At 41.3% G+C, this 25,439-nt stretch overlaps 1 protein-coding gene across 1 annotated transcript in view; it reads right to left on the reverse strand.

Annotated features, from left to right (window-relative positions):
• ece1 (endothelin converting enzyme 1) overlaps window positions 1-21,415 on the reverse strand; it is a 53,556-nt gene extending 32,141 nt beyond the window's left edge. The window contains exons 1-2 of the mRNA XM_057846484.1: window positions 20,976-21,415; window positions 7,663-7,801 (exon numbers count right to left, since the gene is read on the reverse strand). Of these exons, the coding sequence (XP_057702467.1) occupies window positions 7,663-7,801; window positions 20,976-21,104 (268 nt within the window). The 5' untranslated portion in view covers window positions 21,105-21,415. The remainder of the gene's footprint in view (window positions 1-7,662; window positions 7,802-20,975) is intronic.
• Between the last annotated feature and the right edge of the window lie 4,024 nt (window positions 21,416-25,439).

Consider the following 25,439-nt stretch of genomic DNA (forward strand, 5'->3'; position numbering starts at 1 on the left):
AAACCTTGATTTATTTTTGGAGTAAAATGTTTAAATTTACAGACAAAAACATTTTGAGTAAACGTCGACCAAAACTAGACGAAATTAGGCTTGAGTTTTCGTCAATAAAAATGAGACGAAAACAAACGCATTTTGAGACGACTAAAATATGACTAAGACTAATAAGTATTATTGTCCAAAAGACCAAGAAGACAATTAAAAGGGCTGCCAAAAACAACACTCGACAAAACACCAATATCTAAAATCAATTATCACAACAGAATTAAAATACCTTGTTACTGGACCCCTACATATTCACTCTTTGGGCCTTCGAATTCACCCATTTGTAACCGCCCCCCCCCAAACCCCCCCCCCCCCCGCCCAACCGCCCACCCCATCCCTCAATTTTATTACTTTCTAATGCTTTTTCATTATTATTATTATCTTTTTAATTTAGATATATTAATGGTCTTACATACTGTAGATCTTTAAATAATATATAGCTATAAATAAATGTATAGATATAAATAATATATAGATATAAAATAAAAATACAAATGTAAATAGTTTTTTCCATTACTCTTGCTTTTATTTGATTGTTAAAAAGTTCCTGTTTTTGGGGATCACCCTGCATATAAACCGTAATTTTCAGACTATAAGAAGCTACTTTTCCCCTCATTTTGAATCATACGGTTTCCAGTCCAGTGTGGCTTGTTTGTTGATTTATTTGGGTTATTAGGCAACAATTTAGTTTACAGTGGTGTCATAACATTGCCATAAGACTGTCATAATTATGACATGAGACTGCCATGAGCATGAATGAATGTTTATGACAGATGTCATTAAGTGTCACTTATGTTGCAAATTATGTCACTAACTCTATGTCCAGCTCAGACCTTTTACATCCATTTAAAAGTGAGATAATTTGCCATATGACACAAATTGACATCTGTCATAAGCATTCATTTATGCTCATAGCGGTCTCGTATCATAATTATGATGGTCCTTCGACAGTGTTATGACACCACTGTCAAAAAAGGTGTTATTAAATCCCATGATTAGCAATTAATGAAACAACTGGAACAGTAACTGAAGAAATAATAAGCACAGAACATGTTTTTTTTTATTGTTATTTACAGCTGTAGCACTGCAATACATGCTAGGAGGCACGTTGGACGACAACAGTGCTGACAGCAGGTGGCAGCAGAGGTTGACTGTCTCCTCCAAAGGAGCAATGATGGCCAAATGAAGCTTTGCAGCCAATTGGTTTATTTGTTCTTATGACAGTCTAATGATGCCGCTCTCAAAAGTGTTATCGGTTAAGATTTTTTGGTGTAACTATCCAATAATACAGTGAGGACAGCTGCGGCTAATAGTCCAGTGCAGCTTATCTTTGTACAAATCCAGTTTTCCTGTCAAATTTGGTGGGTGGCGGCTCATATTCAGGTGTGCCTTATAGTCCGAAAATTACAGTACATATACCTGAAGAGTGTACTTTTTAAAAATATACAACGAAAAACCTAATTTCACAGTGTTTGCAGCATTTATTTTGCTTCAGTTAAGCTGCATTAGGATTATATGATCTTCACAGATGATAAAGAATATATGTCTGCAAGTATCATTATGTTGCTGCACCACTCTTACTCAAATATCCATTGCTTTGTGGGTTATAACTGTGACGCTTGTGCGATTCAAGTGTTGATGCGGCATTTTGAATTGTTTGTTAGTAGTAAGCATAAAGACTCATCTAAAACAAAGCTGTGTCGTTATTTCAAAGACAATGTGTATTTTTTGTTTTGGTTATAGCTGGATAGTAAATGTCAACTGATATGTCAGCCGGGCAATACTGCTATATATTTTGCAAGAATGGCCAAAGTAATAGGATGTTCACTGGTTGGGTGATGATCTTTGTTATTTGTGATTTTGAATCACCTATTGGCCAGTTTTACTAATGGAAGCAGTGTGGTGACTCTTTGTTGGACATAATTCACCCACCGTAATTGTGTGTCTGATTGGCCGAGCGCGTTACCGGCTGCGTCACAGTCACGTGACTAGACAATATAAAGAGCCGTGCGCGTTCCGGTTCAAGAGAGAGTGTACGAGAGTTCACAGCGAGCAATAAAGACTTTTAACAAGCATACCGCTTCACTGGTGACCCCGACTGCCTCGCTGAAGTCTCAGAGGCATTTTGAACACTTTACGCAATGGCGGATACTAGCTATCTCGAGCTACCGAGTCTTCTGCGGCCACGTGGTTCGCTAACGCGGAGGAGCAGTTCGTCCTCCGTGGTGTTTCCGACGACACCATGCGCTTCTACCACATGGTGGCCGCGCTCGGGTACTCAACGGCGGTCAGAGCACAGCGCTTCGTGGTTTATCCGCCGAAGGTCGACAAGTACACGGGGCTCAAGGCACACCTCCTCAGACTTTTTGTGCCGTCATACAAGTTGACTTCGTTGACGCCCAGGGTGCCCGCCTCGAGAGCCCTGCTGCCCGAGGTTCCCGCCAAATATGGCAGCACTTCCGCCCCGGTTCCTTGCAGCCGTGCTTCTGTCCCGGTACCCACGCCACCGCCGCGCGCTTCCGCTCTGGCACTTTCCGACGCCGACGTTGCTGTCTCGCCTCCGGCCCCGCTCTCGCTCGCCTCGGCCCCGGCGCCTCTCTCCACCGACGCCGCTGCGCCCGTCCCTGGCTTTCTCGGCTTCGGCGCCAATGCGCCGGCCTGCGGCCTACTCGACGACGGTGCGCTCGCCTGCGGCCTACTCGACGGCGTCCCGTCCGCCTCCGGCCTACTCGACGACGCCCCGTCCGCCTCCGGCCTACTCGACGACGCCCCGTCCGCCTCCGGCCTACTCGACGGCGTCCCGTCCGCCTCCGGCCTACTCGACGGCGTCCCGTCCGGCCCTGGTTTTCTCGACGGCGTCCCGTCCGGCCCTGGTTTTCTCGACGGCGTCCCGTCCGGCCCTGGTCTTCTCGTCGACACTGAGCCTGCTCTTGGCCTTCCTCAAGACGTCATTCCTGTGCCTGCGTCTCTGGCTTCTGCTGACGTCGCTCCAGCACCTGCGCCTTTGGAAGTCTCCGAGGTCGCCCCTCTCCCGGCGCCGCTGGACGCCGCTGCCTCTGACCTCGCTCCAGCGCCTCCGGGAGTCCCCGAGGTCAGTCCTCAGCCTACGCCGCTGGCCATCGCCGCTAGCCTTGCTGCTGTGCCGGCGCCTCCGGAAGTCTCCGAGGTTGCACATTGGCCAGCGCCAGCGAACGTCGTCCCCGACGTCTCTCCTCGTCCGCCGCCTTTGGACAACGATGGCGTCGCTCCGGTTTCGGCGTTTCCCCCGCTCCTGCTACGACCGGTCGACTTGGTTCGTCTCGCCTGTCGCCCTTGTCCACGGCCGGGCGACTCCGACCGCCATGCCGGTCGCCCTCGTCTCCGGCCTCGACCGGTCCATTCCGACCGCCGCGCCCGTCGCCCTCGTCTGCAGCCTCGACTGGGTGGTGCTGCTCGTCGCACGTCTCGACCTCTTCCTCGACCGCCGCTGAGCAACGTGTGCCGCCTCTCTCGGCGTCCGCTTCTCCGGCCTCGCCTGCGCGGTGCTGCACGGCACGCTCCTCGTCATGGGCGTCCTCCAGACCGTTCTGCTCGGACGTCCCGCATCTGGCGTCCTGGATGGCCGCCTGATCGTCGCGTTCCGTCGCCCGCCGCCTGGCATCCTGGGCGTCCTCCAGACTGTTCTGCTTGGGCGTCCCGCCTCTGGCATCCTGGACGGCCGCCTGACCGTCCGTTCGGTCGTCTTCCACAGACGCCCCGGCCGCGCAACCCATGCTTTCTGTTCTGTTGATTCGGGTTGCGCCTGGCGTCCTGTGTGGGTGAATTCTGGGGGGACCTGTGTGGTGACTCTTTGTTGGACATAATTCACCCACCGTAATTGTGTGTCTGATTGGCCGAGCGCGTTACCGGCTGCGTCACAGTCACGTGACTAGACAATATAAAGAGCTTATAAAGATTCTGAAAATGTGACGGTATTGCGTTTTCTGCAATACCCAAAGTATCGTTGGTACTGAGGTGGCAGATCTGTCACTTCTTTCGTGTTTTGTGTGTCATTCTGTGAGACACAAGTTGCTAGATAACCGGTCATTTACACCCCCAAAATGGGGGTTGGAAATGAGCAGTCGGCAACCCATGCTGGGTTAACTGCCAGTGCCTGTGCTATGGAACGAGAAAAAAAAAAGTCAATGCATGCAACATGGCAGTGGCGCGCGCATCAATGTCGTCTCGATCTGCAACGACAGTTGCTATATACAGTGAGGAGCAAAAGTTTTTGCACCTCTTGTGATTTTGCAAGTTCACCCACGCAGTGCTTAATTTGTAAATCATAAGGTGCCGGAACGCAAAGTACATATGACAGCGCAGTGATGAAGAGACGGACACAGGTCCCGGAATATAAGCAGAAATGGTGCTGAAACAACATGCAAATGCCCACTTGCCATGCTGATAAGCCTCAATTTCAGATAATAATAATTATAATACATTGTGTTTCTAGAGCGCTTTTCAAGCCACACAAACACGCTTCACAAGAGAGATGGAATCATAGTACCAGCCAAACAATCATAGAAAAAATTAAAAGCATAATATCCATGGTATGAATTATTATTATTTAGGCTATATTCTGCACAGCACGGGCAATTGTCCACATAACCACAGGTGGGACTTACAGTCAGCAATTAATTTCTCAACAGGTCTAATTTGTAAAACATAAAAAAAGACTGGCACGGCGGCCTATTTAGCTTACCATATTTAGTTGTCCAAAACATTCTTTGTTGTCATTGTTGCTTTTCTGACTTGTTTGTCTGTGTTTTAGGCATGTTGAAATACCATTTGATCCTAAAGTTTTTTCCAATTTATGTCAGGAGCTGATTTGTTGGTGCAGCTTTTGAGCGTATCAACAAATCTCTGACTCTTTCAAATGACGTAACATTTTTATAAACAACATTGTTACCAGCATCTCCAGGGGGCCGCTGTCCCGTTTCAGTGTGACCGGCAGTGCCAATTTGGCGTAGAAGAAGAAGTGGGTGAGCGTATGGGGAGAGAAAGGAAGCGCGGTGTTGACTTTTACTATGGTTCGGAGTTGAAAGCACCGCTAACCAAAAGTGCAGATTGGAAACAACATGCAATTCTTGTGATATATTCTGTAAATGAATCTATGCATCTTATTATTTTATCCCCGCGACCCGGATGGATGGATGGACGGACGGACGGACGGACATTTTTTTAAAAACGTTTTTATATTGTAGCATCACCGGGGCTGTCATCGGCACGGTAGTTTATGAGTCAATGCGGGGCTCCTATTGGTGCGCTAGCGTGACGCTCCAATTGGTGGACTGCATAGCCACCCGCCAGTGACTAGTTGTTTGTTTTGCATTTGGGTGGCGGAAAGAAGAATAAAATGAGGGGGTAAAAAGCGTCAAGGTTCCTGTGTTATTTTCCCTGCCAAGCTTTTACAATTTAAAGCGACTGTTTTGTGTTCAGCCCAAATTCTAATGTGAGCTCCATTCGGCAAAGCGCAGTGATTAGTGGTGTTATTTACTGCAGAGGACGCCAACGTAGCAAGTGATGACGATGATAAATAATTCGCCTCACATTCTCGGTCATGTCGCTCGGCATAATACTTTCCTTAATATTTACACACATAAGGTGCCGGAACTGAGTAAATAAGTCCCGGAACACGTGAAGTCCAAAATCAAGAGGTACCGGAACATGTTCCGGCATGTTCCGACTCAAATTAACCCCTGCACCCACGTAGAAAATAGGTAGAAGTCTGAAATTTCAGTCATAAATGCATTTCCACTTATAGATACATAATCTTAAAAAAATCCGGAACTCACATTGTATGATTTTCCAGTAATTTATTTGTAATTTACTGGGGTTAAGTATTTGTGCCCCTTAGAAAATCAGTGCTAATATTTAGTGCAGAAGCCTTTGTTTGCAATTACAGCAGTCAGATGCTTTTTGTAATTCTTCACCAGGTTTTCACAAATGGAAACAGGAATTTTGACCCATTCCTCCTCACAAATCTTCTCTAGATCTGTCAGGTTTCATGCAGGTTGTCAGGCTGTTGTTGAGTTTCAGCTCCATCCAAAGATTTTTTATTGGATTGAGGTTTGGAGACTGGCTAGGCCACTCCAGAACCTTGATATGCTTTTTTTTTAACGCAGCCACTCCTTGATCAGCTTGGCTGTGTGCTTCGGATCATTATCATGCAGTTTTTAATTTTTTTTTAAATTGACACGGCCACGTTGTGTTGAAGGAACGTATGCGGCGATCTGTTGCCGACCATTACGGTAGGTGACGTCACCATTTTGTTTCGGTAATACTTCACTCTGATCGGCCGAATGATTTAGTCTGTGTTAAATTCTGCTTTTTTCACTCTTCATAAAGCACAGAATTTAGTTTCTTGAACTCATTTGAATTCAACGTTTATTGCAGCTCCGCAATTCGGACCATATCAAACGTAACAACACAGACTTCCTGTGTGTGTCCGTCAACTATATCTGTCCCTCGGGAAACTCAAACCCAAATAACAATAGTTCCTACTGTTACTGTCGTGTCGACAGAGATGAGCGCTCTCGGGTTTCCGACTTGCGTTCTCACTTTCATTTTAGCGTATCAATCCATGGAAGAAACATTTATTCATCATGATGAAACGAGCAAGTTATACAGCAGCCTTTAAAAGAAAAGTCAAATCTGTTTTGTTTTCTCCTGGATTCTGGTAAGTTGGAGAAGTTGTCAAATCATATTATTACCATAAATATTGTCAGTTTATGGTAATGTTTTGAACTACCAATATGCTATGCTTGTGCTCTGTTTCACCAGTCGGTAAAATGACATTTCTGTATCTGTACATGAGCTCTGTTTTCTTGTATTCTTCTATTTATTGGTGCTAAAATTAGGGTGTGTGTTATAAACGGGTACAATAATTTTCCCTCGATTTTACAAGTAAATTTGGGGTGCGTATTATACACGGGTGCGCCTTATATTCTGGAAATTACGGTATCAGAAAAATCGGTTTCACCACCCCATGTCTGTAAATTACTGCTCGCAATTTGTGTGTGCTTGGGGGCGCGAGTGTGTGTTAGTAATATAAACTTTTTTTTTTTTTTTTTTAATACCTGAATGCTACATGACCGTGATGCACATTGTTTTATCTTTTTTGTTTAGTACTCGAAGGCTACCCCACAGTACAAACATGCCGATTGTTCTGAATAAGCACACAGTATTGTTGTTTACGTCTGATAAAGGAGTGTATGTTTATGTGCATGGGATTTATTATTTATTTTTACCGTAGTATCGAAATGGCATCGAGAATTTCAATGGTATCGGCATCGACTACTAAATTTCTGATATTGTGACCTCCCTAATGATAACCCCCAAAAATGTATCACTTTGTCATATATAAAATATCAAGTGCTTCTGCCATGAAGGCAATGTAGTTGAGGGCAGAACCAAAACTGTTTTTTTGTTACATGATATCACTCATTTGCAAAATATAGTAAGAATACCCAATAACCAGAATCGTCATCCAAACAAACAACTCCTTTAAATTACTGGAAACCAGCTCACAAAAAATAAATGGTCAACCGCTATCATTTGCTAGGCTGGGACTAAAACTCAAATAAAAGAATAAGTACTCACTCTGGCGGTAGAAGACGGCGGTGGTGATGAGCGATACGAACAGGCCTGCAGACAACAAGCAGACCAGAAACAGAAGCCTCCTCTCCGTCGCAGTTTTCTCAGGCCAGCACAAGAAGTTGCGGCCATTCCGGAGAGTCACCTGCGCACATATAAGTTAATTTATGAAATAACATGAACTCATTACCTGCCACTGACAACGATACTCATCCAAATTATTTAAACAGGGAAGATGGCTTTGAATGCTCAAGTTTCAGTGCCACTGACCACTGCAAAACATTTCAAATTTCAATTCAAAATGATACTTGTTCTACAGTTTTTGTCAAATTCACATAATTCACACAACAAAACATCCACTAAATCAAAGCGCACAAAGGTTATCAGCCAGTGGTAGGCAAAAATGTATTATTTTGTCAATATTTTACAAACTTTTCCATTCGCATCATTTTCAACTCCTACAACTACATTCATTCTTGTTGATTTTCAAGTAGGACCTGCAGAAAATCTCAATAGGTAGTTATCGTTTTTGACCCCAAAAAAAAAACTCCAAATGCCCCAAACTTAACAGGAAGTGACCCGGGAAAGCCCCCAAAACAACTGGAAGCCATATTAGTGGCAGCAAATTAACATTTACCATCTCAACAAGAGGACCAAGAACAGTTTTGCTTCCCAATGTAACTAACTGTAATTTTAGTTGACATACTTGTAATCCAAAGACTGACCACGAAACAGTAAGAATGTCAAGAATGATGAGGGTGATTTAAATTCAAGGTTCCATCAACAGATTTTTTTTTTTCCCCTCCATGACGTTTGCCAAACCACGACTTATTGAACCGCTCTGACCACAACGCAACCGCACATTAGCCTACTGAAGCGGACTTCACTGCGTGCAAAAAATCCAGGATTTTCTCTTTAAATAAGATAACCCAAATTAATACAGCCTTATCGGTGCCAAAGCCACAGCACTGCTTAATCACTTAGCGTGGACATGAACTCAAGTTTCTAAAAGAACAAAAGACACTATAGAGACTTTCTAATAGATCCTTGTGAATCAAGCACTCACTTTGTTCCCTCAAAATTTTCTTTGCTCTGCTTGGCAATTTCAACTGCATAACGCTTAAAAATGTATTTTAATAGTAGCAGACCACCCCCAGGTCACCTTTAGCGTGTCTCCTCTGTGAGACCCTGACCAAGATAACAGAAAAATTTTGTTAACTAAATTGTACGAAGCTCTTCCTTACCTGATTGGTCTAATATGTACAGTCATGTGAAAAAATTAGGACACCCCATTAAATATTCAGTTCTTCATTAAGAAATGTTCACATATTAATGTCTGATCTTGTTTTTTTAATCTCTGGAAAAGAAAGTGATTCAATTGCAGGAAAAAACTAAAATTAACATTGTTTTACTCTTTAAAACAAACATATCAACAAAAATGCATATTCTAAGTGAGGAAAAAGTTAGAATACCCTACAACCTAGTAGCTATTGTTACCCCCTTTGGCTTAAATAACTTCAGTGGTACGCTTTTTGTAGCCATCTACCAGTCTTTGATATCGGTCTGAGGAAAGTTTGCCCCACTCCTCAACGCAGAATACTTTTAACAGTGAGATGTTTGAGGGGTTTCTTGCATGTACAGCCTGTTTCAAGTCACCCTACAGCATCTGAATGGGATTAAGATCTGGGCTTTGACTCAGCCATTCCAGGACTCTCCATTTCTTTTCAGCCCTGGTCCAGTCCTTGGTTGATTTACTGGTAATTTTTGGATCATTGTCATGTTGCAGAGTCCAGTTTCGCTTCAGCTTTAATTTTTTCACAGATGATCTCACACGTTCCTCAAGCACCCTCTGATACACGATAGAATTCATGGTGGATTCTATGATGGTGAGCTGGCCAGGCCCTGCTAAAGCAAAGCATCCCCAAACCATGACACTTCCACCTCCATGCTTCACAGTTGATATGAGGTTCTTTTCCTGGAATGGAGCATTTCCCCTGTTCTGGTGTCCAAATAATTCAATTTTGGATTCATCTGTCCAAAGAAAATTATTCCAGAAGTCCTGGTCTTTGTCTACATTCACTCTGGCAAACCTCAGTCTGGCCTTCATGTTCTTCTTGGAGGGCAAAGGTTTCTTCCTTGCACACCTCCCATGAAGGTTAAATTTGTGTAGTCCTTTTCTGATTGTAGAGGCATGCACTTTCACATCAACAGTAGCAAGAGCCTGCTGTAGGTTCCTTGATGGCATTTTAGGGTTTTTGGAGACTTCCTTTAGCATCTTGCGGTCTGTTCTCAGGGTGAACTTGCTTGGACGGCCATACCTGGGCATGTTGACACTTGTTTTGAATGTCCTCCACTTGTAGGCTATTTTCCCGACAGTGGAATGGCAGTTTTTATAGCCTTTTGAGATCTTTTGAAATCCCTTAACAGACTCATAAGTGTCCACAATCTTCTTTCTGAAGACCTCAGACAGCTCCTTTGATCTCACCATGGTGTTTTCTCTCACTTCAAAAAACAGTCAATGTTGAAAGTATTCTGCGTTGAGGAGTGGGGCAAACTTCCTTCAGACCGATGTAAAAGACTGGTAGATGGCTACAAAAGCGTCTCACTGAAGTTATTTCAGCCAAAGGGGGTAACACAAGCTATTAAGTTGTAGGGTGTCCTAACTTTTTCCTCAGTTAGAATATGCTTTTTTGTTGATATATTTGGTTTAATGAGGAAAACAATGTTAATTTTTGTTGTCTACCTGCAATTAAATCACTTTCTTTTCCAGTGATGAAGAAAAACAAGATCAGACATTGATATGTAAACATTTCTTGATAAAGAACTGAATATTTTATGGGGTGTCCTAATTTTTTCACATGACAATACATATTAGACCAATCAGGTAAGAAACAGTTACGTACAATTTAGTTAACAGAATTTTTCTGTTAAAACCTGAAATGGGAGACGACAGCATGGAGGCGGAGCCTGAAGACAGCAAGAACGCCGACGACGGCCTCAAATCCTAAACCAGCGGTTTGTCGTCGCCGCTTGTAAAATCTATATCTAGCCATCCTTTTACTCGTTTATTTGTCATAGGTTTTGGCCATGTGTTCAATGAATGTATGTGTTGCTTTGTTGGGGTGTCCTACTTTTTTCACATTACTATGTTAATCATTCACTGAGGAGGTAGTTTTAAAAAATGAGTGATTTTACAAAATGAGATATCAACACATGAAACAAGGTGCCTTCATTATAAAACCTTGACTTTTTGGGAACATACTCAGTTGTACATAGTGGGTTCAAAAGGTATATTATGTGGCTTTGAAAGTTTATGTTCCGTCGATAAAGGATTTCTATTTTTTTTAAAAATCCCCCCAAAACAGACTGTTTTAGGTACACTTTGGAGTGCTCACTTTAAGTTCCAAACTGTGTGAACCTGATAATCAATTCCAGTTTCATGTTCCAGATGAAAAAATACCTAATGTGAGCTTGTTAGTGAAAAATGGACCACGCTGATGCTTCGGGGCTCTGAAGATTACGAGGCTTTTCCAAGGAAAGTCAATTGGTCTTTTCCCATTTCATCTTCTGCTTTATTTGCCTCACCCTTCAAGCTTGGGTCATATTATTTTAGTTTTAAGGGAAAAACAATAAACCGCCCATTGCTGTTTTATGCTGACGGGTGGACGAAAAGCATGCGTTTAGCTGTTTGGCCTCAGGTGTGAGACTGGCAGTGACTATTTAGCATCACTTTAGATCACAGTATGTTTATATGCATAAAATCAAACCCCTATTGCAAGACCATTTCTGTACAATAAATCCAGTTTTTGAAACGCATGTCAATACTTTAATCTAACAGTGGTTGACCTTTTGAATCAACAACATAAGCCTATTGGATGGGAGACAAAATTCCTCTGCCTGTCCATCCATTGAACATGGTCCAACTACTGTTGTTGACGGTAACATTTAATCCACAAGAGCAGAAAGGAAATTGGGTGGGAGTGAATTTGGACAGGCATGGGAAAAAAATCTATCCTCAATCTGTCTGAGGAACTGTTTTTATCTTTCTGCTGTGAACTTAAATGAGTTTATAACTAGTAGACGTCAAATCCATTTTAACTGGAAGGGTGGCAGCGAAAGAACATTCGATAATTCACTGCCAGCCCTCCCACTTCAAATAGATTGGACATCCAGCAACGTCAATGGCGGCCATTGAGTTAAGTTCCTAATTTAATGGCCACCGAATATACATTTGAATCCAAGTTAAAATGGTTTTTCATCATTTAAAGACCAAATGTGAAGTAATTTCATAAAATGCCAAATAGAGTCACAATTAATGTAATTAAACATAAACATACATACATAAAGTAGAGCAGGGCGGTAAACCGAAAATTTACCGTCACCGAAATTCTTAACCATGACCGACGTAATTTTGACCATGTCGGTAAATTCGGTAAATTAATAAAACAAGAAAATATAGTCTTTTCATCCCGCTTTGATTCTGTGTTGTTCGTCTATGTTCATTCCCCTTTAAGAAACAGTCAATGGGCTTACGTAGGGAGTCACGTGATCATCAAGGAGCCAATCAAACAAAAGCCCGGTAAGCTAACGCTAGCAGCTAACGCTACAAGCAAAACGTGATGGAGTGTGGCTTAAGGGAGGTTCACCAAACTTTTAACCGACATTTAGTAGACTCTTGGTGGCATCCAGACGGGCTTTCACCCACTGTCCTCCCTTGTTCTCACGATTTCCGGAGATGGTGCTTTCAGTGCTTTCTACTGGTAGCCAGGCTAACGCTAGCTAGCGGCTAACGCTACAAATGAACGTGATGTAGTCGGATAGCGGCTCTAACCTTGTCGAAACGGCTGAACTTAATGAGTGGATTGGGCACGGACTGCATCTAGCAATTACTATGTGGCGTTATTTTGTATCTGTCTGTGTGTGATTCCTCTGATAGCTTTTGTGATGGTAAAGCATTCAGCATAAAGTACAATCCAACGGCGAAACTTATAATGACCGAGAAATGGCCCCAGCTATTTTTCTGTATGTGCTTATTTCTGTGTCATTATTGCTATCATAAAATCTTAAGCGTTTCATTTGAAGAAGATCAATATAGCTTTAATGTGTGTGTGTCTCTCTCTGTTTGTTTGGGGGTTCATTTGTGCGTGCATTTATTAAAAAATGCACTGGGGGGGGGGGGGGGCTGAAACCATAATGTAAACGCTTGTATTTAATAATTATGTCACAGCAGCCATTAACAATAAGTTGTCTTTTTGAAGTGTACAGTTCAAGCTGCAAGTCATTTGTGTTACAATGACATGTTTGCACAGGCATATTGATTTTGATAATGTACATTGTTCAAGTCATACACGCTGTTATAAATGTTCATACTTGAATTCTTATTGTTTACATTACATTTTTCTAAACTTAATGTTTAGACTGCATGTACAATTGTTAAATACAGTATATGAAATTGAATGCTGGTAAATAAATCAACAAGAAACAGTTAATCTGTATTTCATGCATTGATTCAGATTTTCAAATTATATAACAGTACGCTTGGGCGAATTTATCGTCATTTATCGTTATCGAGATAAATCTGCTCAATTTATCGTGATACATGTTTAAGGCCATATCGCCCAGCCCTAAAATAAAGCATGAAAAAATAATTTTAATGTTGTATATTTGACAAAATAATCGCGTTTCTGAAGTTTGAGCCTGAAGGGGGACGAACCCGGAAGTGATACGTCACACCGAGAACAGCGATGGCAGCTCCATACGGCCGCCATACAAAGCCCTTCAAACAATAATTCAAACAGCGATATAAGCGATAGATCAAGCGCAAGTGAGGAGATCCAAGTTTTTGAAGAGTTGAAGGAAGAGGAGTAGGTTGGAATTTTATGTTGGACCGTACATGTATTAGCCAGACGCTAATCAGAATGCAAACAATGTGCCCAGACTACCTGACATGGAATGGAGACAAGACCCATCAAGATTACAAGATTGGTAAGATATAGGCTGTTATTATTTTTATGATTTGAAGCATGTCAGGTAAATAAACCACCTACTATTGCCTAGGATAAAAGAAAAGTTTTGACGAATCCCCGATCATGTTGTGCAATGAACAGTAGAAGCTAGCAACGTTAGCTTTTATTTACCTGACATGTTTCTGCGAACACCTCTGCCTTTGGACCCTCTGACGAAGGCGGACGTGTTCGCATAAACATGTCAGGTAAATAAACCACCTACTACTGCCTGGGATAAAAGAAAAGTTTTGACGAATCCCCAATCATGTTGTGGAATGGACAGTAGAAGCTAATGACGTTCGCTTTTATTTACCTGACGTTTCGGCGAACACTTCCGCCTTCGGACTCTGACGAAGGCGGAAGTGTTCGCCGAAACATGTCAGGTAAATAAACCACCAACTATTGCCTGGGATAAAAGAAAAGTTTTGAAAAATTTATAAGTGTAGGCAAAATGAACTCAATACAACTACGATCGGGGATTGCCATGAGTTAGCTTTCGGCTAACGTCTGCTGTTCATTCAACAACACGATCGGGGTTTTGCCTCAAGTTACCTTTCGGCTAACGTCGCTACCTTTTACTGTTCATTCCACAACAGTTGGCAGCTCTGCTTTGACAAAGTAATCAGTCATCTATCCAAAAATCACACTTACTTTTTGCGAACGAAAGATGTCCATTTACGTGCCCTGCTATCCTTTGGCCAATCATACAACTTTTCTTTGGATTGAGAACAATACATCGCCACACACCACCGTGGCATCTTAGCGAGAAGCAATGCAACAATACTGTTCTATGGCGGACTTCCCTCGCAGTTCTCTGTGTGACGTAATTTCCAAAGATTTCCAAAGATTGTCGAAGAAAAGCATTTTCGTTGTCAGGGCGTTGCTATGGGTTAAACAAAGAATCTGGAAGGGTTGCGTTAAAAAAAAAAATAACGAAAATATGCTTATAAATAATTGTTTAGCCATTGATATTATTCAAAAATATGGTTGGCTAACCTTACTTCACATTTGGTCTTTAAAAGTCGTTATGAGCAACTGAACAATGTTCCCAAAGCTTCAAGGATTTTAAAATGATGCACCTTCTTTGCTGTGTTGATAGCACTGTTTTCCAAAATGTCTCGTTTGTGACTGACATACAGTGGGGCAAATAAGTATTTAGTCAACCACTAATTGTGCAAGTTCTTCCACTTGAAAATATTAGAGAGGCCTGTAATTATCAACATGGGTAAACCTCAACCATGAGAGACAGAATGTGGAAAAAAAAAAACAGAAAATCACATTGTTTGATTTTTTAAAAAATTGTTTGCAAATCATGGTGGAAAATAAGTATTTGGTCAATACCAAAAGTTCATCTCTATACTTTGTTTTGTACCCTTTGCTGGCAATAACAGAGGCCAAACGTTTTCTGTAACTCTTCACAAGCTTTTCACACACTGTTGCTGGTATTTTGGCCCATTCCTCCATGCAGATCTCCTCTAGAGCAGTGAAGTTTTGGGGCTGTTGTTGGGCAACACGGACTTTCAACTCCCTCCACAGATTTTCTATGGGGTTGAGATCTGGCGACTGGCTAGGCCACTCCAGGACCTTGAAATGCTTCTTACAAAAGCCACTCCTTTGTTGCCCTGGCTGTGTGTTTGCGATCATTGTCATGCTGAAAGACCCAGCCCCGTCTCATCTTCAATGCCCTTGCTGATGGAAGATTTTCACTCAAAATCTCTCGATATATGGCCCATTCATTCTTTCCTTTACACAGACCAGTTGTCCGTGTGTCTTTGCAGAAATACAGCCCATATTTATACCCCCATGCTTCACAGTGGGTATTGTGCAATTGAGTATTCTTTCTCCTCCAAACACGAGAACCTAAGTTTCTACCAAAAAGTTCTATTTTGGTTTCATTTGACCATAACACATTCTCCCAGTCCTCTTCTGGATTATCCAAATGCTCTCTAGCGAACTGCAGACGGGCCTGGACGTGTACTGGCTTCAGCAGGGGGACACGTCTGGCAGTGTAGGATTTGAGTCCCTGGTGGTGCATTGTGTTACTGATAGTAGCCTTTGTTACTGTGGTCCCAGCTATCTGTAGGTCATTCACTAGGTCCCCGCGTGTGGTTCTGGGATTTTTGCTCACCGTTCTTGTTATCATTTTGACGCCACGGGGTGAGATTTTGCATGGAGCCCCAGATCGAGGGAGATTATCAGTGGTCTTGTATGTCATTCATCTTCTAATAATTGCTCCCACAGTTGATTTCTTTACACCAAGCGTTTTACCTATTGCAGATTCAGTCTTCCCAGCCTGGTGCAGGTCCACAATTTTGTCTCTGGTGTCCTTCAACAGTTCTTGATTTGCAAATAAATTCTTTAAAAATCAAACAATGTGATTTTCTGTCTTCCCCCCCCCCCCCCCCCACATTCTGTTTCTCATGGTTGAGGTTTATCCATGTTGACAATTACAGCCCTCTCTAATATTTTCAAGTGGGAGAACTTGCACATTTAGTGGTTGAGTAAATACTTATTTGCCCCACTGTATGTACTGAACGTAAAAAAAAAAAAGCAAGGTTTTACTGTTTTACTCGCAGGATGACCTATAACTGTTATTACTGTAATTCAAGTCCTGTATGGAGTTTCTCCAGTTTAATAAACGTTGATGTCCAAAATATATAACTGTGGTTCTTTTTGGGCTTCAATTAATTGTTTAAGTCGACATAACTCATAACTAATGTGTGTGTGCGCGTGCGCTCCCGCGGCCAGGGCATACAATTTTTGAGGGGGGTAACTACATTGCCAGGACACTGGTAGTGGCTTTGTTGTACAATTAGCATTTTTAGTGGGGCAAATTGAAACTCCGCTCAACATTTTGGCGGTGCTCACTGGCGGTTCGTGGTCCAGATTTTCAATCCTTGGTTCTTGCTCAGTAGTTGTTGTCGCTTTTGAAAGCTTAGGTTTGAAAAAAAATACTTATATCCATCTTGCCTCTTCGGTCCTCGGGTGGTTTTGGCTAAGCAAAGCAAATGACCGTCTAAGGTGCTAGTCACATTATCAGTTCGAAAAATAATTTAGTGAGGATGTGCGCCCAGTGCAGTTGAAGAAGCGATGCATACAAAGCCCGTCCATTTCTCTTATCCAGTAGTTCATTTTGGCGGTGTCTTGTAACTTAACTCAAATGCTCTTTATCCACATAAAAGTAACAAACCAAAAGACTCAAAAATGTATTCAAAACGGAACATAGAAAATGAGTACATTCCTTTCGAGCATAATGCACTAAGGCACGGTCAAAAACTGTTTTGCCCTCCTAACTACCCCTGTGTCATGATTAGCTGTCATTTTAAATGTACCGGGGCTGACTCCAGGTCAGTTGAAAGAAACGTTTGACAGCCCCTAGTGGCAATGGGGTAAAATTACAATAATAACACAAATCAGGAATATGGCTCATCCAAATTTTGACCCATTAGAAAAATATATTTTTTTTGGTTAGCTGGGATAGGCTCCAGCACCTCCGCGACCCTCGTGAGGAAAAGCGGCATGGAAAATGAATGAATGAATGATAGTTCATTTCATTAATTTTTGTTGTTTATTTTAATGCTTTACAACTTTTATATACAATTTAGTGGAAAACTCTTAATTTAAAAATTATTTTTTAGGAAAGTAATTAATAATTTGATATTGTAACCCCTCTTGATGTTTTAGTTTTTATACAATTTGTAAAATTAATTTAACTAGTAGGTCGCCATTGTTGTTGAAGTCACAGGGCGGTGACGTCACATGGTTACGCTGCCGGACTTCCAGAGTATGACTAGCGACATAATCATGTCATCTGCCCAACCCTTTCAATTTGAACCTTAGAGGAATATTAATGAGCATGACAGCACTGACGACATTTCAAAAAACGAGCAGCAAAAGCAAAATGAACAGGAAAGACAGGATGTAACGAGACTAGAGTAGCACAAAACTGGTGTTTTGCCAAAATGTGCTACACCGCCGAAACGTCCAACAATAGGCGAATTTGACACCCAAGTACTAGCGTGCGCTTTAAGCTTTTTTTGTTTAGATGCATACAGACAGAACATGCTAAAAATGCCTTAAGAAAATACTGAAACATAGTAATATCAAATAAGGGTGGTTTAAATATGCTACGTGACTAATGTGGTCAACAGAATAACAATCTGCTTTAAAGCTACCGCAAGAAAACACACTTCTTAAAAGTACGAGAGGGAAACACAAGCAAAAACTATTTCGAGACAATGAAAAGGTGATAAAAGACTCAATAAAAACACAAATACTAAGTACTCGCCGCTTTTAACCGATATGCCCATGTGTTTGACGTCTCTCGGCATAGAAGGAATTGCAGTAACCCGGTAGTTTCCGTCTAGTGACAGTGACAAACTACGTCATCACCTCGAGCGTCCATTGCGCGCATAAAACATGGCACCCTCCGTAGGTCAAAACATGTACTAAATATTATAATTTCTAAATCAATGGCAATATTGTATGTGTTTCTAATAACATGTTTTAGTAAAATGGAACAATTCTGGCCTATTATAGCCTACAAGTCTTTAAGTCTGGGGTTCCCTTTAAATCTTTAGACAAGCTTTTTCTCCTGACTAGGGTAGCCTTGTTTTTAGGGTTTTTATGTGTTTGGATTTTATCTATTTTATTTTGTTTTGTTTGTTGTAATGACTTTTAGCGCAAAACTTTTTTTTATCTCACAATTCTACTGTATAGTGCTTTTCTTGCGTTTTATTTATCGGGTACTATATTTTGCTTTGTTGTAAAGCACTTTGAGGACATCTCAGGTTTTTGTAATATAAATATATTTGATTTAATCAGCTAGTCTATTTCACAAGACAAAAAATTGGTATCCTAGGCTATCCAATCACAGGATAGCTTGGTGTCGCCACAGCAACTATCACCCATTCCTCATTAAAATGGTTATTTTAACAAAAAAGTGAACATTTTACTTATGTTTTCATGTTTTTTTTTTTTGTTTTTTTTTTTGTCAAATGGTAGGTATAGCTCCAGTCACAAATGTAACTATTATATGTTTGCAAAGCCTCCCGTCACCATTGTGAATAGAATTACAGTAATCCATCTCTCACGTAGCCTCCGGCGAAGGAGTTATATGTAAATGAAGAAACGCACTATAGTAGGATCGTGTCACCCGTGAGATTTTTGCGGGGTAACGGGTGGAGGGAGAGAATGTAGCAGACCTTAGATAAGTTGCAGGAGTACAAAACTGCTCGTTTTGTTTTTTGGATTAAGGGCAAAACAACAAAATTATTGGACAATTTTCTTTGTGTTGTTTTGGCTTCAAAGGATTCCCCTTTGGCGACAATGCCAAATACTGTAGAGTTAAAAAGATTTTTAAAAAAAAACATAATATGGGGTCCTTAATTTAATCTTTGGAAAGTTTGTAAGAAGTGGCAAAATTTTTGTTTTATGTAAATTGTGGCATGATCTGTGACAATCTGTTTCAACATGTCATTGTATTTTTCTATTTACCATTCGTGTATGACAATAAAAGCCATTTTGATTGATTAAAAGAAAATACAGGAAATGTGCAAAGTATTTCAGTGAGGACCTTCATTTTCTCACTTCCCATCACACAGTTAAAAACAAACCTCATCAATTGTGTCTAACCTAACCCTGTTATAGATATGAGCGAGTGAGTGGACACAGTCGTGTATCAGTTACTCCAACTTCATTATGTGTTGGCAATTATATTTGTGTTGAAGCATTTGACTTGTACCAGTTGACAATAAGACATTTGCCTTATTGACGTATTCAAAACTAATAATGCAGAGGGAAGTAATTTCGCCAACAAATGTTCCAAAGTAGACATAATTTGACTATATAAGGAGTTGAAATGAGTCCAGTGAAACTGGGACAAAGTGTAAAAAGGTGATGAAATAAATTAGGTCAGTAATCTGATTCATTTGTGCATGTAAATTTAAGCACTGAAAGCTGTTACTGCCCTTGCCTTTATTTTGATCAATATCACAGACAATTTTTTCTTTTATTTGTTACATGAAGAAAATGTTGATGTCTTTTAAAAAAACACGCGAATCAATAATGAAGCCAAACTTAATATTACAATAATGCATTCATTCATCTTACAAGCTGCTTATCTTCACAAGAGTCCTGGGGGTGCTGGAGCCAATCCCAGCTAACTATGGGCAGTAGGCGGGGTACACCCTGAAACAGTTGCCAGCCAATCGCAGGGCTCTTTCCATTCAGAGAAAGATAAATGTTAAACCTGTTAATCACAACCTAGCTTGCGTGTCTTCTTTTTTGTGTATTTTCCATTTTCTGGCCGAGTGTGGCACCATGCATCCTCACACAGGTCAGTCTTGGTACTACAAAATGCACCACACTAAGGGAGTATTCATACCAGGAAAGGCCATAGTTTGCTTGCTTTAGTCCGCACCAAAACACATTTGGGCTGGACGTTTTATATGCGGTTCGGTTACCAATTGCGTTTTGAGCAAGCGACCCAGGACAACAAACTTAGGCATGTGCCAAAATTGTTAAAGTCATTGCACAAAATATTCTGGGCAGGTAACACGTTAAAATAAGGAAGTAAAGAATCACAGAGCTCCAGAGTACTGCAAACGTACAAATTTTATCCATTTACAAGCGTTAGTGGGAAATTTGGAGCATCAGAGGCCTTTAATGCCACGTTCATTTTGCAAGGAGAGTAGACATGCCGCTCCTCATTGCTCCACGTTGAACCCGGACTTTTATTAGGTGACGTACTGAAAACCACAGACTGTGATGCTAGCCAAATAACATTTCCTTGCTACGGAAGCCTGTTAACGTGAAAAAAGGTATGTGATTTCAGCTATGGTCCGGACCATGGTGCAGTCGCTTTCACACCTATAGCGAACCACAACGGTCTGCTTGAAAGCGAACAGAGACAACCTCTCCGGCGAGGTCTAACACCGGCTGTTTGGTTTGTACCTGAGTTCGCTGGTTTGTATCCACACCAACCCAAGAGGTGCGAACTGGGAACTTTTTTGGTTTGGTCCGGACCAGACAGGGCAGGTGTGAATACGCTCTAAGTGTTAGGCTGCTCAGATTTTATAAAGACGTGAAAAATGGGTTTGTGTGTAAACGAAAAACAATTGACTTAACACTAAAAGAAAAGTAAAATGTATACTAAGAACAGTTTAGTTTTGACTTTTGAGGATGCGCTAAACATTAAAAACATTGTTCTAAATTTAGAAATTGCCTTGGTAAGTGACATTCTACAGGTTTTGCTGGATCTTGTGCAACCTAAAAGCCTGTCAAGTGACATTTAATTACTGTGGCTTGTGTTACCTGCATGGGTGAAGACTGGTAGATGTCATCACCACCGGAGTCCACCAGGTCTTCCTCATCCAGTGTGGCTCTCTTGTAGGATGACATCTGAAAATTCAAATTCAGAAAAGAGTCCCTTAGCGCCTCCATGCTGCTTTAGCTGTCTAGTCCACGACGGTGTTTGGGGGTTCAGATTTCGTCCCAGCGTCCATAGTGAATGATCCGGTCGGTCCGGTCCTGCTGGACTGACACCAGCGAGTATTTTAAAGGCATCTCCTGCTGCCCCCCATGCCCGCTGACACCGCACGTCAACACTTAACACCTCCCCTAAATTCTTGACAAGTCTCCTCTTTTACGGCTTGATAGTTCCACCTGGTGTGAGGGAAGATAGAAAGTTTGGAAAACAGGAAGGAGCGGTGACTGCGACTTGTCTGTCTGCACACATTCCCAGAAAGATTTAGGCAGGCCAAGGCCACACCTCGTCCTTTTTCTATAGGACCTGATACTCTAGGAAGGAGGTGCCGCAGGAAGCTTGCTCCCTCCCTTGACATGCTTGCTCCGGTCGCCACGGTAACCGACATCTGATAGGCCACTAAGCAGCCTTGTCCCCTCTTTAAAGCGTCATTACAGACAGCTCTTTTTTCTTTCAATTTCAAACTAAGTTAGCTAATACTGACATGTAAAAATAACACCCTGAATTCAGTTTACTGTCTCAGTGCTAAGTACAGTATGCCAAAAAGAAAAGAAAGTTCTTTTGTCTCCAGTAGTTAAGAGTCACTCTAGTTCATTGTCATGTTGTACATATCACAATGCAGGACATGAATGTGCATGTTCTTTAAAAAAAAAAAAAATAAATAAAAAATAATAAAAAAAAAGAACAATCATCTAAACACAAATCCTTTACATAAGATCTACTAAGTTAGGTTATTCAATTTTGTTATTATTGATGAGCGTGCTGTTAATCAGTCAATATGAATAGGCAAAAGAAAGCTTCTCTTTATGATGTTGATCTAGTTAAGAGCACTGGAATTCACCCAAAATGGCTGCTTCACCCAAAAAGTGGCTTCAAATACAAATGATCGACTTGCTGAACAATTTCAGGCATAAATCCTGGATGGATCCAATCATGACAGAAATGTCTACAGTTTCAGAGACAGTGGCCAATACCAGGGGTGAAAGTGGGCGGGAACGGTCAGGAACGCAGTTCCGGTATAAGATTAAGGGCTGGAACGCAGTTCCGGTATACGGTGCCTTGATTCCGAAAATATGACGGCAACTGTCAAAACTAGGGATGGGAATTGATAGGATTTTTACGATTCCGATTCCATTATCGATATTGCTTAACGATTCGATTCTTTATCGATTCTCTTATCGATTCTAATTTGAGGAAAAAGAAGAACAAACGTTTTGATTGGCATCGAGTTTGTTTAATCAGAAGTCACAACCTTACAAACTCACAACGAGATCAAAAGAGGCCCAAAGCCTCAATGTTAACTGTGGCAATAAGTGGCAAATACACAAGAATGTGTAACATTTTACTGAAACATTTATCTAATAGAAATAAAAAATATTGGTATATATTGGCAGATAGGTTTTTGTTCTGCCTTTGGCAATATGTGTTAAAGCAGGGGTCCCCAAACGTTTTCCTGTGAGGGCCACATAACTTTTCCCTTCTCTGATGAGGGGCCGGGGTCAGTTTGTAACAGAAAAAGTGTGACTATTGCAGAAGTGCATAAATGTAAAAAATTATTGTTTTTCAGAAAGCCACAATCAAATAACCCTTTCTGGACTCTTTATAATAATAATAATAATAATTAATAATAAAAACACTATTAATTAAATAGATAATAACCAAATAACCCTCTCTGAATTCTTCAAGGAAAAGGCCAGAAAATAAATAATACGATTGAGAAAAAAAAAATTCAAAATGGCCTGACCAAATGTGGAGGCGGGCCGTGTTTGGGCCGCGGGCCGCAGTTTGGGGACAACTGGGTTAACGTGTATTATTTTACCATTACATTGAATTGCATGCCTTTTAGTTTTTGTGGCGCTTACACGCTCAAGTGGGGGCACCCTTGCGCTTCCTCACTTGAAGAAGAACGCGCTCACGTGAAGAAGAGCGCGCTTACACCCAAAGAAAAAATGCCGCATCCAAGTGAGTGGGCGAGACTTAGTGAGAGAGGAAAACACTTCTACGAGCCAACGTTCTTTGTTAATGTTAATATCTACAGAGGCAACGCCTGTATGTATCATCTTTTGTGTTGTTGTTGTTGTGTTTCCACTCGCGATCGGACACTTAAATCCAGTTGTGTAGTGGTTTGAACGATGTGCTAATGCTAGCGAACGAATGCTAACCATACTGTTATTAGCAGCTCATCATCGCTGATTTACGTTGATGCAAACCTGTTTGTTATTGGGGACGAAATTGATTTGTTTCATTTCTATTCTTAGTTTCACTCTTCAAGTGATGGTTGAATAAAGTCAGCAAATCTCCACCTTGCAATGACTGCAAATCGCTTTGTTGTAATTTTTCCTCGTGAAGTGAAGACACACTTTCGAGCGTTTGAACCTACGTGCTGTCATTGTTATGTTTATGGCTGCAATGCTCGTGCTTACCCTTCGTAACCTTTCATTTTCACACTCTTTCCTGGTGAAGTGTAGTCAAACTTTGGAGCGAGTGGTTCTTGGCGCCATGCTAGTTTGATGCGTCTGGACAACAAGACACGTCACGACGCAATACGCGTCTTTTGGAATCGTTAAAGGGATCGTTAAGGCTTTTTCATTGTGATGTCGAGGCCTCGAAACACTCGGAACCGGTTCCGAAATGGAATCGGATTTCGATTCCCATCCCTAGTCAAAACGCTATTTAAAAAAAAAAAAATCAAAGCTGCCACACATGCATTTCATCTTCAAGAAAAAAACAATCTACCAACATCGAATTTACACACACAAGTGTTAACAACAAGTATAATAAAGTGCTTGTGTAGGGAAATCCGTTTCCACCGATATTTATTATTTATTTTATTCCACGGATGGCATGGAGGTGGAGCTGCTGCAGTTATCGGAGTCTGACGATGACGAGTCACGTCAATGTGCGCAAAATGCCTGGAATCATTTATCCGTTCAATTGGCTGACATACTGACATGTGATCACCAGAGATAGTTAGCTCTGATTGGTTCAAATGTGCATGTTTTCTGAAACAGCGGGGGGGAAAAAGGGCAATGCAGGCAAAAGGTGGCTTATTTATCATATTTAGTTTTATTTGCTCTGATGGGGAGTTTCAGAACATCTTAGCTGTCAATGTGCACTTTGGACTTATATTTGTTCATTTATGTTAAGCTACTTATTCATTTCCTTATGATTTAAAAGTCAATGTTTGTGCAATTTTCAAAATATATTCCATTTCACTCTGCCTAATATAAGTCATTTGTACTTATTTTTCTGAATGTATGTTACTTTATTATTAAAAAAAACACAACAACAAGTAAATGTTTACATTATCTTCAATTTTAATATACATCCTATGTTCTTATATAGTTAAAATTGAGATTTGGCATTTAGTATGTGAGGGAATGAGGGAAAATAAAAATTGGGAGATGGAGGTTGAGGTTATAGCTGTTTTTGTTAACTTTTATTTTGCAAATCAATGAAAAAATACAACTTTGAATGAAAATCAGTTTTTGTATGTGTTATAGAAATAACTGACCAAAACTGTTTTCTTTGCATTTCAATAGTTTTGACCCCCCCCCCAATAAATAAATGAAATTTCTGGCTCCGTGGCAACCTTCACGTCGGGGAGTTCCGGCAAGTAATTTTAACCACTTTCCCCCCTGGCCACTACAGTGGACAACTATTCAAAAGTTGACACTTGAAGTGCCTATGACGGCAAAAAGTATGTTTATTTCATATTTCACGCAGTATTTTATGCTCCTGAATGAAATGGACCGCTTGGATGAGTGTGAAAGCTATCGTTTTATTTATTCAATTTTTTGACTCCCGCGCCATGAAAATGGGTGACTTCCTGGATTGAGGAAGAATGCGAATGTGACGTCAGCCAGGTCACAATCTCACAAAACAACCATTACTATATAGCATGTAGAAAGACTGCAGACTCATCTGATTTTGAGAATTAATTAGTTTATTTTTCGCATCACGTCAGCCCAATGTGCAGCAGGCTTTCGTTGCGGCACCAGGGAGAGGCGTGTGAGCCTTTTTGGGTTTCAAAAAGTTCCCGTTCACCGCGGAGAATGGCCAAAACAAGCCCTGCAACTGTGGGACCATTCGACCGACGAGGAAGTGAGTAAACTACATGTTTTGTATTATGTCAAATACTGGGATTATGGCACACGTTTTATAAAAGATGTCTCACATTTTGTGGGTGACAATACTCCCTGTCCACCGAGAAGCCCACACGGCAGACGACCGGCGGCTTGTCGCACACCCACTTTGGTCCTCTTCGTGTGACCGCCCACATAGCACCTTCC

The sequence above is a fragment of the Corythoichthys intestinalis genome, chromosome 9, assembly GCF_030265065.1.
Source record: "Corythoichthys intestinalis isolate RoL2023-P3 chromosome 9, ASM3026506v1, whole genome shotgun sequence".
NCBI lineage: Eukaryota > Metazoa > Chordata > Actinopteri > Syngnathiformes > Syngnathidae > Corythoichthys > Corythoichthys intestinalis.